At 37.3% G+C, this 14,200-nt stretch overlaps 1 protein-coding gene across 9 annotated transcripts in view; it reads left to right on the top strand.

Moving 5' to 3' along the window:
* ANKRD28 (ankyrin repeat domain 28) overlaps positions 1 to 14,200 on the top strand; it is a 222,888-nt gene that overhangs the window by 165,697 nt on the left and 42,991 nt on the right. For 8 of the 9 annotated variants that reach the window (XM_047768705.1, XM_047768713.1, XM_047768694.1 and 5 more), the window contains 3 exons: positions 6,087 to 6,229; positions 8,809 to 9,021; positions 14,026 to 14,104. In XM_047768705.1, coding sequence (XP_047624661.1) covers positions 6,087 to 6,229; positions 8,809 to 9,021; positions 14,026 to 14,104 — 435 coding nt within the window. The remainder of the gene's footprint in view (positions 1 to 6,086; positions 6,230 to 8,808; positions 9,022 to 14,025; positions 14,105 to 14,200) is intronic. The other variant, XM_047768747.1, reaches the window with a different exon arrangement.

Raw genomic sequence — 14,200 nt, 5'->3', positions numbered from 1 at the left:
AAAAATTAAAACAAAAAAAAAAGTCACTTTTTAGGCCAGTTTTGAATTGTAAAAAAAAATCTGTGTTTCTTGGACCTCATGATCCATATACTTTTTGAGCATAAACATTCAGATTAGTAATTCTCCTTCCTCTGTTTCTTTCTTTAAGCTTGGGAAAAAAAGGAGTGTTGACACAGTTTCTAAAACTATTCAGTTGTTCTCGGTGTTGAGGATTAAAAGGGGCTAAATAGGGGTTCCTGTGGTGGCGCAATGGGATCAGCAACATCTTGGGATCATTTGGGTTCAGGTTCAATCCCCGGCCCAGCACAGTGGTTAAGGATCTGGCATTGCTGCAGCTGTGACTTAGGTCACAGCTACAGCTCAGATCTGATCCTTGGCCCGGGAACTCCATATGCCTCGGGACAGCCAAAAATGTTGGGGGTGCTGAATATGTGAACGTAGGACACTTTTGACTTGGCTGTTAGACAGGCCTGAAATCCACTCATTGTCACCTCTAGAGAATCTGTCACTCTTAGCCTAAGAGGTATACATGAATTCTTGTAGTTTATTTCTCACAGGCTTCCTTATTTGCCCTGGCCTTCTGTCCCCTTCTGTCCCTTGAGCTGCCCTTACTTTTCTGTCAGGCTCTACCTTTTATTCTTATGCTATGATTGAATTCTCTGTCAGTGTTCCCCAGCCCCACCTCTGTCCGCAAATGAATTGATCATTTTTCTCTCCTTACCCCATGTTTGCTCCTACCATGAGCCTTCATTAAGATCCCTTTTACTCATTCATCTTTTCTGTTGCATTCAGTGCTTTTAGCAGTATCCCATCAGGTTTTGCTTCACATTACCTTACCTTGATGACTTTGATATAGAGGGTACTAATTACCTTGATTAGTAATTCCTTTCATTATTTCTTTGTGAAACAATGCATAATTTGAGTTGATATGAAATGGTATTTTTTTCTTTTTCCTTTCTATATAAAAACATAAATTTGAAACAAAGATCATTTTATTTTTCTTAAACATTCACGAGCAAAAGAAAAATATAAGGGAATGTACATATATATACACACATATATATGACTGAGTCAGTTTGCAGCATAGCAGAAATTGGCTCAACATTGTAAATAAACTGTAATAAAAATTAAAAATAAAATCTTAAACAAAGAAAAATTTAAGGAATTTCCCAAATTCCTGAAGATTCACATTGAATGGATATAACTTTTTATTTATTTTTTGCTGCACCCATGGCATACTGGGAATCAAACCTAAGCTACAGCAGTGACAATGCTGGATCCTTACTGCTAGGCTACCAGGGAACTCCAGTTTTTCAAAAGGATGTTGTGATTGACTACAGAATTATGTATGCTGTGCATGGCTACTGGATACTATCTTCTAAACATACAGTCAGATGAATTAAATGAAATCTAGTCCCCTTGGTAGCATCATTCTATGAATTGATAAAGAAGACACATACTTAATCTGGCTAGGGTATACGTAGCTAGAAAAGTGTAATTTATTTCACTCTAGAACTTTCTTCCTTTTTTTCTTTTAAATAAGTCACCCCAAACTGGCTCTGGTTCCTTCTTTTTCATGTTTCCAATGATCCAATAAAGAAATTTATTCATATTTCAGAAGTGTGCTTAAATAAATATTTGTCAATTTTAAGATTGTGAATTTGCTTATGCATGGTGTATTTTAAAAATAGGGCTTTATCAGTGTTAGGAAAAGTTCATACTTCGTGGAATCTACTAGTTTGTACACAAAATAAGATCTGTGTCATTTGCTTAGAATGATGTTATTGGTTTCAAACAATTTTTCCAGTATGTCTGTGTTATGGGCCTTCTAGACTTAAAAATCAAGAGAATTTGTTTCTCTTTGGCAAATTAGTGAATAAGATATATTTGGCCAGTTAAAAAGAAGCTTTGGGGGGGGGGCGCCTTTGGGTCTATACTCGTGGCATACGGAAGTTCTCAGGCTAGGGGTTGAATTGGAGCTGCAGCTGCCGGCCTATGCCATAGCCGCAGCAACTTGGGATCCTAGCCATGTATGCAACCTACACCACAGCTCATGACAATGGTAGATCCCCGACCCACTGAGCAAGGCCAGCAGGGATCAGACCCACATTCTCATGGATACTAATCAGATTTGTTTCTGCTGCACCATGACAGGAACTCCAAACAGAGGCTATGTTTATGTGTGACCTTCCTGGGCATTATAAATCATGATTTTCAATTCAGTACAATAAACCCTTTCTAGAGCCATAAATCAGGAGTAACAAGTAGTGGAAGATCTTTCATACCACCAGTTAGTACTTCTTAAAAAAAATTTTTTATTAAAGTATGGTTGATTTACAGTATTCTTTCAATTTCTACTGTACATCAAAGTGACCCAATCATTTTTTCTCATATTTTATTATGTTCCGTCACAAGTTATTGGATATAGTTCTCTGTGCTATACAGCAGGACTTCATTGCTTGTCCATTCTAAGCAATGGTTTGCATCTACTGACCCCAAAGTCCCAATCCCACTCCCTCCCCCTTCCCTTGGCAATCACAAGTCCATTCACCATGTCCATGAGTCTTTTTATGTTCTGTAGGCAGGTTCATCTGTGCCGTATTTTAGATTCCACATATAAGTGATATTTGTCTTTCTCTTTTTGGCTTACTTCACTTAGTATGAGAATCTCTAGTTCCAACCATGTGGCTGCAAATGGCATTATTTCGTTCTTTTTATGGCTGAGTAGTATTCCATTGTGTATATATATACCACATCTTCTTAAACCATTCATCTGTTGATGGACATATAGCTTGTTTCCATGTTTTGCCTATTGTGAATAGTGTTGTGATGAATATAGGAATACGTGTATCTTTTAGAATGAAAGTTTTGTCTGGATAAATGTCCAGGACTGGGATTGCTAGATCATATGGTAGTTTTCTCCATACTGTTTTCCATAGTGGTTTTACTACTTTACATTCTTACCAATGATGTTGGAGGGTTCCCTTTGCTCCACACTGTCTCCAGCATTTGTTATTTGTAGACTTGTTAATGATAGCCATTCTGACTGGTATGGGGTGGTACTTTATTGTAGTTTTCTAGTTAGTACTCTTATATAATAGTCACATTTAATTTGGCACCTAACGTTTTGATAGATACTCTTTTGATTTTTTTTTCCTAAAAATATAGTAGATATTTTTCATATTGAGATGGGGAGGAAAATAGATGAAAGTATCCACTTTGATAATTTATATATATAAACAATTAAATCTACTTGCTTCTTTGTGCATCTTGTAGGATCCTTTTTTTCAAGAAGGAGGGGTCCTAAGTCAGAAAGTTTCACTTTTTATTAACTTTATATACTCCTTCCTTATGAAAAGGTATTAAAAATGGCATCATGAGCAACTTGTTTAAATTAAAAATATTTATTAGGTGCCTCTTTTTTCTGATCTGTACCAAGAAGTAGAACATAAGAGCCTATGATATTTGCCTTGGAAGATATATATTTGGGAACTTCGTGAATAAATAAAAGTGCTTAAAGAGTTAGTTAAACAATGATTCAAGTATAAGGAACATCACAGGGTGTTATATGCTTATTAGATAGTTTTTACAGGTGCTTGGTGCTTCATGTGATTCTAAGGATCTAAACATCTTATAAGAAGTCTTATGGGACCTAATCAAACTGACAAGCTTTTTCACAGCAAAGGAAACCATAAAAAAAAAGGGGGGGGGGAGTTCCCATCGTGGCTCAGTGGTTAACAAATCCGACTAGGACCCATGATGCTGTAAGTTTCATCCCTGGCCTCGCTCAGTGAGTTAAGGATCTGGCATTGCCGTGAGTTTGGTGTAGGTTGCAGACGTGGCTCAGATCTGCGTGGCTGTGGCTGTGGTATAGGCCGGTGGCTACAGCTCTGATTAGACCCCTAGCCTGGGAACCTCCACATGCCATGGGTGCGACCCTAGAAAAGACAAAAAAAAAAAAAAACAAAAAGACAACCTACGGAATTGGAGAAAATAGTTTGAAATGATGCACCTGACAAGGGCTTCATCTCTAAAATATACAAACTACTTACACAACTCAACAGCAAAAAAACCAACAACTCAGTTGAAAAATGGGCAGAAGACCTGAACAGACATTTTTCCAAAGATACACAGTTGAGCAACAAGCAAATGAAAAAATGCTCAACATTACTGATTATTAGATAAATGCAAATAAAAACTACTAGGAGGTACCACCTCACACCAATCAGAATGGCCATCATTAACAAGTCCACAAATAACAAATGCCAGAGAGGACACGGAGAACATGTCCAACATTCCTGCACTGTTGGAATGTAAGTTGGTACAACCACTATGGAAAACAGTATGGAGGTACCTCAGCAAACTAAATATAGAACTACCATGTTGACCCAGCAGCCCCACTCTTGGGCATATATCTGGACAGAACTTACCTTTAAAAAGACATGCACCCTTATGTTCACTGCAGCACTATTCATGATAGCCAAGGCATGGAAACAACCTAAATGTCCATAGACAGATGAATGGACTAAGAAGATGTGGTATATATATATGATGGAATACCACTTAGCCATAAAAAAGAATGAAATAATGCCATTTGCAGCAACATGGATGGAACGAGACTCTCATACTAAGTGAAGTCAGGGAAAGACAAACGCCATATGATATCATTTATATCTATAATCTCATATACAGCACAAATGAAGCTTTCCACAGAAAAGAAACTCATGGACTTGGAGAACAGACTTTGGTTGCCAAGGGAGAGGGGGAAGGAGTGGGATGGACTGGGAATCTGGGGTTAGTAATAATGCAAACTATTGCCTTTGGAATGGATAAGCAGTGAGATCCTACTGTATAGCACTGTGTACTATATCTAGTCACTTATGATGAAGAATAATGTGAAAAAAGAACTGTATATATGTATGTGTGACTGGGTCACTTTGCTGTACAATAGAAAGTTGACAGAACACTGTAAACCAACTATAATGGAAAAAATTAAAATCATTTAAAAAAATAAGTCTTATAAGACTTCTAGAGTAGATGGGAACTAACATGCCCTTCATGGATTCATAACAGTGATTAGAAACACCCAAGCAGAACATTCTGTATGATGAAGAAGTCAATCCTATGAACAGAGACAGAGGTGAAAAGAATTTGGGGATGTGGAGAAAGCACTGTATAATCAAATTGACAGGTAATGAGGCAGGATAGAAGGAGAAGAGTACTTCTCTCATCTTCCAGATATAGTCCCCCTTCCTGGCCTCCTTGTGCAATTGGGTGGGGCCGGAGACTAGTTCTGACTAATGGAAGCAGTATCACTTTTGGACCAGAGAATTTAATGGCCAATGTGAGACTCTGCAGTTTGTTCCCCTTCTCTGATACAGCCTTCAGGATGGTGTCAGCTCCGTGAGTTTGGATCCCTGAATGACTGAGCAGAGCCCTCTTGCCAAGCTGTCATAATGTTAATGAGAAATAAAACAGTAATTATTTAAGCCCTGAGATTTGGGAGTCAGTAACATTTAACCACAGCATATAAAGCTTAGCCTATCCTGATTGATACGAGGGTGAATAACAAACAGGTTGTTAAAGACATCTGGTGGAAATAATAATGAAAAAGAAGCTTTTAACTGCATGTTCTAAAGCTCTGACATTTTTAAGAAATAAGCCCAAAACACTCCCAGATTTCCAAGTAGAAGATTCCACTAAAACATACAAACTAATGTCTTACATTAGACATAAAAAGAACTTGAGAAGTTCTAACTCAAGAACTTGAGAATGTATTAAAACAACCAGATCTAGGTAAAAGAAGGATTATAGATCACAGTGTTATTGAATAAAATAATTAAATGTACTATTTTCGTATACAATAAAATAATTAAATGTATTATTAATTGACTCAACATTTATCAAAATTATCCTAAATTCTTTTATTTTTCTTCTGTCCTCTCTCTGGTTATAATGTGATTCAGTGGTGGCTTGTCATGGAATATTTATCAGTTTGCATTTTTATCTTTCTTTAAAGATATTCAGGATTGTATTTCATGTTTTCCACACACTCATTTGTTTGTTCTTCATAAACACATTTTCAGGTCACATTGAAGTAGTGAAATTACTCGTGGCACATGGAGCTGAGGTGACATGCAAAGATAAGAAGTCTTACACACCTCTCCATGCAGCAGCCTCCAGCGGGATGATCAGCGTAGTCAAATACCTTCTCGATCTTGGGGTTGATGTAGGTGCACAGACTAAGTGGTACAAAAGAATGGAGCATTTTGTGTGTTTGTGATTTTGCTGTTAACAGAAGTTATTTCAGATTTAAAGAATGACTTCTTACAATAACGTTTTTCTCTTTTAATAGCTTTATGTTTATAGTCCTTTACATAACATACAGTGTACTGTTACCTGACCAAAAATCGAAATTAGTCCACATATATATAAGAGCTAAAGTACATTCCAAAGGTGAATAATTGATTGACAGAAGTTTTTCTTTTCCATCACATTCTGTGGGCCCTGAAGTTTCATTTCAGCTGTGGAAACCAGCAAATCAGACACACCTGTATTCTTTTCCCTAATTGGCTAGGTTATTAGTCTCATTCACCCAGTTTGTCTAATATTCCTTTTAAATGATGGTAGCTGTTCACATTACACAAAAACTAGAGGCTTCTGGCCCAGCAGCTATAAGTGTTCCTTACTATATAAATCTGTCTGGTTAGGAGGAGTTGCTGCCAGAATTGAGATAGCTAAGAATGCCTGTTGCTCCCACAGTCCATCCTTCAGGCACTTATACTTTACACCCACTCTTAGTATATTTACTCTTATTTTAGGTATAGTTCTAACAAAGTCATCTGCTTCTTTAAAACACAGATTAAAATGCAGCAAATTGGAAGGAGAGGGTAAAGCTCTGCTAGAGGGAGGTAATTTAGATCAGCTACAAAAGCAGAAGGTAGGTGATAGTCTGGTTGGACCAAGAATACATGGTAGAACTTTGGAGCTGAGTAGACTGTTAATGTAAGGACTGTGTGAGGCACTTAGTTATTGAAAGTGTAGGGATCAAAAATTCAAACACATTGTTAGGTAGACTTGTAGAATGCAAACAGTGAAAGCTTTATTTCAGCAGTTCCTATGGCTCTGTTTTAACAGAGCATCATAATGCCTTAAGAGACCCTTGATCCAAATAAATGAGGCAACCTTGTTTCTTATCACTATTTCAAGTCCATTCTGGTGTAATCTTTAAAGCTTGTTTTATTGATAGCAAAATAACCTCAATTCTGGTGAGAATATTCTTCAAAAAAAAAAAAATCAGATTTAGAGCCACTTAGTGATATGTAGCCTCCAGTTGTGTGACTCAATTTCCTAGAGCTGCCATATCAAATTACCATGCAATGAGTGACTTAAAACAATAAATTTAACCTCCCAAAGTTCTGCAAGCTCTTAGGGAGAATCTGTGTCATGTCTGCCAGCTTTTGACAATGAAATCTCAGTAATTTGACTCAAGTTAAGTGTTGCTTTTTCACTTCCTCCAATTTCTGTTACCAGGGATCTGAGAAAAGAAAATGTTAAATAAAATTGTGATAAATTGGGGCCAACCACAAGGTTAGAGGGCACAGTCTCTATACAAGCCTACCTCTACTTCTGATCAAATATAAGTTTGAGGGATTTCCTAAACCACCTTCAGCTTTGATAATTCACTGGAAGGACTCAAAACACTCACTGAAAGCTACTATACTCATGGTTATGGTTTATTACACAAAAAAGATTCAAATTAAGATCAGCGGAAGGAAGAGACACACAGGGCAGAGTATTTTAAACATAAAGCTTCCATTGGCCTCTCCCTATAGAGTCAGGACTCCTTACTTTCCCAGTGTCAAAGTATGACAGTGTTCACATAGTAGTTTGAACACTGAGCTTTGTTTTTATAGTTTTATTGGGTCTTCACTGCATAGGCATGATTGATCAAAATTACTCACATGGTTGATTTTAGTCTCCATGTTCACGATACCCAGGGATTCAAAGCCCCTCCCCTAAACCACATGATTGGTTTATATGGTGTGGATGGCCCTGCCCTAAAGACTGGACTGTTCCTAGTTCTGCTTCAGGATCTAGGGCAGCCAGCATCCACCTAGGCAAGGACACACCTGTCAGGTGTGACATAGATTACCTCCCAGAAAGCAAGGCCAAAGGAAAAATTCTTTACTACACAAAGATGATATAAACTTTAAAGCACTCACTAACTTATTTTTAAGAAATAGAAAGATAAAGAAAACTTGAGGAGTTCCTGCTGTGCTGCAAAGGGATTGGCAACATATTGGGAGCACTGGGACTCAAGTTCACTCCCTGGCCCAGCACAGTGGGTTAAGGATCTGGCATTGCCACAGCTGTGGGTTAGGTTGCAACTGCGCCTGGGCTCTGATCCCTAGCCTGGGAACTCCATATGCCATGAGTGGCCAAAAAAGAAAAATAAATAAACTTGAGTTACATGAATTATTGCTCAATATTGAGTATATTTTTTTGCACACATTCATTTTGGTAAAATGTCAACATGTAAGGTTGGAAACTACATATCTTGGAATCATTCAGTTTTGTCATAAAGTAGACTTTGTGTATGTGAATTATATTCCCTGAAGGTACAAAATCCATTTGACACCAAAATGGTATTAAGTTCATTATTTTAAGAGAACTTTAGCCTCATCTGTGTATTTATCCCTTTTCTCACTGTAATAATTTGATTTCAACCACATTGTTGCTAAAATAGTTCACAATGATGATCTTTAGAAAGACTGCTAAAAAGCTGACATTTTTTTCTTCCAATAGATGAATGAACCAAATGCCTATGGAAATACACCTCTTCATGTAGCCTGCTATAATGGACAAGATGTTGTCGTGAATGAACTTATAGACTGTGGTGCTAATGTAAATCAGAAGAATGAAAAAGGATTTACTCCTTTGCACTTTGCTGCTGCATCCACTCATGGAGCATTGTGTTTAGAGCTTCTAGTAAGCAATGGGGCCGATGTCAATATGAAGGTAGGAAGTCTCTATGTAATGTTTAGGAGTTCACTGTGGTAGCATTGACTGTTCAGCAGTAAAAAGGAACAAATTACTGATACATAAGATGAATCTTTAAAATACTATGCTGAGTGAAAGCTTTACACAAGAATATTCATTAGTTCCATTTATATAAGGTTTTTAGAACAGACAAAATTGCATTTATTTAGTTGGGGAGAAAAATAGAACAGTTGTTGCCTCCATAGTTGGGGATAAAAATACAACAGTTGTTGAAATTAGAGGAGATATTAATGAAAGGGGTGGGGGGACAGGGGAACTTTCTGGTGTGGTGATAATACCCTGTATTTTGATAGGTTTTGTGTTACATGAATAAGTGTTAGTCAAAACTCATGAATTGAAGGAGTTCTCTTGTGCAGCAGGTTTAGGATCTGGCATCACTGCTGTGACTTGGGTTGATGCTGTAGTATGGGTTTGATTCCTGTCCCAGGAACTTCCTCATGCTGAGGGTACAGCCAAAAAAACCAAAAAAACAAAACTGACGAATTTGTACCCTTCAGATTTATATGCTTCATTACATGTAAATGTTCCCTTAGAAGCTTACAAAGCAAATATTGAACCTTAGTTAATGATATGTGTACCAGAGCATATGGAGGTAATACATGGTGATTTCTGCAACTGACTCTGAAGGTCATCGTATAATTGGATGGGTAGGTAGGTGGATGGTCAGATTGATATGTAGTAATGTTCATGTAGTAAAATGATAGTGATAGAATCTAAATGGTATGTATATGGATGTTCACTGTAATATTCTTTCAACCTTTGTGAAATTTTTCACAATGTTAGAGAAATTGAAAAACTATTATCAGTGTTTTATATACAAGGAATGGTTGCTTTTTTGTCAGTCACTTTTTAGAGTGAGCATTTGAATTTTAGAAATACTTGAAAATTCTGGAGCCAAAATAAATGTACTTTCACTGAATAATTCTTTGGAAGTACTCATGCAACCACAGTTCTGAACATGACTACTTTATAACGTGTGGTCATCGTTTTGTATTTTCCAAGATGCCTTCACTGATTGCTTCTGTATTAATTTATTAATTCATTCTTTGAGTACTTGCCAAACCATATCTTGTGGCATGAAGAAAACCGCAGACAAAATAGAGCCACTCCAAATTAGTAATAACATTTAAGCTTCAAATGTTTTCAGAGCTTTAATTACATAAAATTTCAGATCTTTTGGTAGGTGTGATGAGCCAGTGTCTTTTCAGACTGGAGTCCATTTTCTTACCTCTCTAACTTTAGAAAATCTTTTAGTGATGCCATTGACCCACTCTGTCAGCTGTAAGCAGCAGCAGGCCCATCTGTAGTTAGGCCATTGCTCTAAATTGCCCTCTGCCAGCTAAAAGACAAAATTTATACATGTTAGCCCATGGAAGGTGGGGGAACAGATGTCATAAAAAACATCTGTGGTAAAATGTCTTTTAAGAATATATCTTTAAATCTTTTAGTTCCTAATCACATCACCTACTGAAGTTTTATTTTTAATAGTTTAAATAATTGCTAAAGTTTTTTGCTGATAATAAATTTGAACTGTTTTTTTTCCCCCCTTTTTGTTATTTTAGGGCCACACCTGTAGCATATGAAGTTCCCAGGCTAGGGGTCGAATCATGGCCTCAGGTGCTGGCCTACACCACAGCCACAGCAACACCAAATCCGAGCTGCTTCTGTGACCTATACCATAGCTCACAGCAATGCCAGATCCTTAGTCCCCTGAGCAAGGCCGGGGGTCAAATCCATATCCTCATGGATATTCGTTGGGTTCATTATAGCTGAGCCACAATGGGAATTCTCAGAAATGCTTATTTTGATTTGAAGAATTCCTGCTATTTGGATAATCAGTGCCCAGAAAAAAATAATATGATTTCTGTGGAGTGTGAGAAGTTTACTATTTGTTTACTCTAAAGCCTAGTAATTTTTTTAAAAAGAAGAGTCTTTCAAGGGAGTTCCTGTTGTGGCACAGTGGAATTGAATCTAACTAGGAACCATGAGGTTGCGGGTTCAATCCCTTGCCTCTCTCAGTGGGTTAAGAATCTGGTGTTGCCATGAGCTGTGGTGTAGGTTGCAGATGTGGCTTGGATCCCACATTGCTGTGGCTGTGGTACAGGCCGACAGCTACCGCTCCAATTTGACCCCTAACCTGGGAACTTCCATATGCGACGGTGCAGTCCTAAAACAAACAAACAAAAAAAGTGTCTTTCAGGAGTTCCCATCATGGCTCAGTGGTAACAAACCTGACTAGTATCCATGAGGACGCAGGTTTGACCCCTGGCCTTGCTCAGTGGGTTAAAGGATCTGGCGTTTCCCTGAGCTGTGGTATAGGTCTCAGACATGGCTTGGATCTGACATTGCTGTGACTATGGCGTAGCCTGGCAGCTACAATCCAGTTAGATCCCTAGCCTGGGAACTTTCCATATGCTGCAGGTGTGGCCCCAAAAGCCCAAAAAAAAAAAAAGTATTTCAAAATAAAAATTTTGAAATGATCTTAACTTCTTCAAATGAAAAGATCTCAACCAAATATTTTTAGTCTCTATGAGACCTTTTATGATAAAGTGGCTGTAGTTAAAATCATCTGTTAATTAGCTATCATATAGTTAGGGAAGCTTACCTATATCATTAACTATAATGCACCTTTTAGTTTATACATAGCTATCTTTAAAGGGTAAACATTAAGCTTTTTAGTTTATACAGTGTCATTTAAACATGAATATTTATTATGATTTGATAATTACTCGGCTCATATATGGTTGCCTACATAGCTGACTCTAGTACCTATGATTCTTTTCAAGTCTGTATTTTCTTTTGAAATGTGGAAGTGAGAATCAGTTCTACAGGAGGCTCACTTGTACTATAATGCTCATACCAGTGGTCCTATTTGAAGTTAGGATCCTTAATGATTTAGAAAATTCAGTGGTGGATTTTACACATGACAAGGGAGTTTCTTTTGTTTGTTTTGTTTTGTTTTGGGGGCTTTTTGTTTGTTTTTGTTTTTGTCTTTTTAAGGCCTCACCCACAGCATATGGAAGTTCCCAGGCTAGGGGTCGAATTGGAGCTGCAGCTGCCATCCTACACCACAGCCACAGCAATGCAGAATCTGAGCCATGTCTGCAAACTTTACCACAGCTCAGGCAATACCGAATCCTTAACCCACTGAGCAAGGCCAGAGATCAAACCCGTGTCTTTATGGATACTAGTCAGGTTCATTAAAGCCAAGCCAGGACAGGAACTCTGATAATGGAATTTTTTAGCAAACCAGTTAAGATGTGGTAGATTTGAAGGCAACAGGCTATGACATTGATTTAAAAATAGATTTCGTAAAAGTTCCTTTAATCATGTCTAAGGACATACAACATCCTGCTGATGTGCAACTGTCAAATTATCTTACCACCAATTTCCACTAAAACATGTTCCCCAGGTTATTGATGACTTCTCAGTTACCTTCCAACTCTGACATTATATAAAATTTGTTGGTAACTGAGCTTTCAACCAGTAAGAATGTATATTCAGTCAAGAATATATCTTCGTGAGTTCCCATTGTGGCTCAGCGGTAACAAAACCAACGAGTATCCATGAAGATGTGGGTTCAATCCCTGGCCTCTCAGTGGGTTGTAAGATTTGGCATTGCCTTGAGCTGTGGTATCAGTCATGGACATGTCCTGGCCTGTTATTTTGGTGCCTGCACCAAATGCCAGAACCAACGCCAGCACCAAACAGATCTGGTGTTGCTGTGGCTGTGGCGAAGGCTGATAGCTGTAATTCCAATTACACCATAGCCTGGGAACTTCCATATTGCCACAGGTGTGGCCCTGAAAAAAAAGACAAAAAAAAGAAAGAATATATCTTTATTCCTAACACCTCTCTGTTTCTTAAATTTGTCAAATTACTGCTCATCAAATTTTGCTTAAGGAGCTTTGACATTTGTCTTACATTATAAAAAAAATTACATTTGCTTACCCTCATGCCTCCTTATCCAGTCACCTTTCTCCATCTTTTCCTCCCATTCCATTCTCCATTTTGATGTTTTTATCCTTGATTAAAGTTGTGGATGACTACAAATTGGAATGTGAATTTAAGTTTCAGTTTATAAGTTTTTTAATTGGCTGTCCTACAAAGTACTACACAGAAGTAAAATGAATGGTTATGGTTTTCATAACCTTGCTTAACATGAGCCCCACTGCATTAATTGTTTCACTTCACCCCCTCTCCCACCTGACCCTATACCTTTAATTTTGGTTAGATACAAAATACCCCAAATACTTCTTTCTTTTGTGGTGAGCACATGTTTATTTGATCAACAAAATAATTTTAGGAAAGAAAAGACTACCTAACTCACAGTAAAAAGATACCACCTTACTTAGGCATTATTTTTCATCATACTTGGAATTCCTTTAGAATTTCAGAATTTCTACATCAAATACACATGCAAGGCCAGTCTGGTTTATTATTTAAGTAATTTGAGAAAATAGCTAACAGCATTAATTATCAATAATTATAACCAAAGTAATACTTAAAAATTTTTAAGTGCATTATAGTGGCTGAAGTTAATTCTAACATTCACTTTTCTTTGGTCAAGGAGGGATTCAGCATTTCTTAGAACAAAAGAATTGTAACTGTGAAATTATTGAAACATGGGCAGTACCACTCCCTGGGATGTGATCTTGGCCCAGTCATTTAATACATCCTCCCCACTTATGAAATAGGAGTGATACTAAGATTATACCATACCCACCACCCAGGGCCTTTTATAAACTGTAGATAGTGAGGTTTTAGTATATTTGTGCTTTATGGTATACATACTAAAAAATTAGTTCATAATTTCAAACAGCTATTTTACTGCAACAGGCTTCAGTTAAACTTAATGCTTGAGTAATATACAAAATAAAATTATGAGAAGATATTCAAAATGAAACTAATGATTACATGTTATAGATATAACAAGAATTTTAAATCTCTCATTCATTTCAGAGCAAAGATGGAAAAACCCCACTGCATATGACTGCCCTCCACGGTAGATTCTCCAGATCACAAACCATTATCCAGAGTGGTAAAAAGTATTTCTGTTTGTTTTTTTTCTTAAATGTAGTAAAAGCATCCACATAATGAATGGCATTGAGGAATTGTCATTTTTGACATTTGATAT

The sequence above is a fragment of the Phacochoerus africanus genome, chromosome 1 (assembly GCF_016906955.1).
Source record: "Phacochoerus africanus isolate WHEZ1 chromosome 1, ROS_Pafr_v1, whole genome shotgun sequence".
In the NCBI taxonomy this organism is placed as follows: domain Eukaryota; kingdom Metazoa; phylum Chordata; class Mammalia; order Artiodactyla; family Suidae; genus Phacochoerus; species Phacochoerus africanus.
This window is presented reverse-complemented; position numbering and strand designations above follow the sequence as displayed.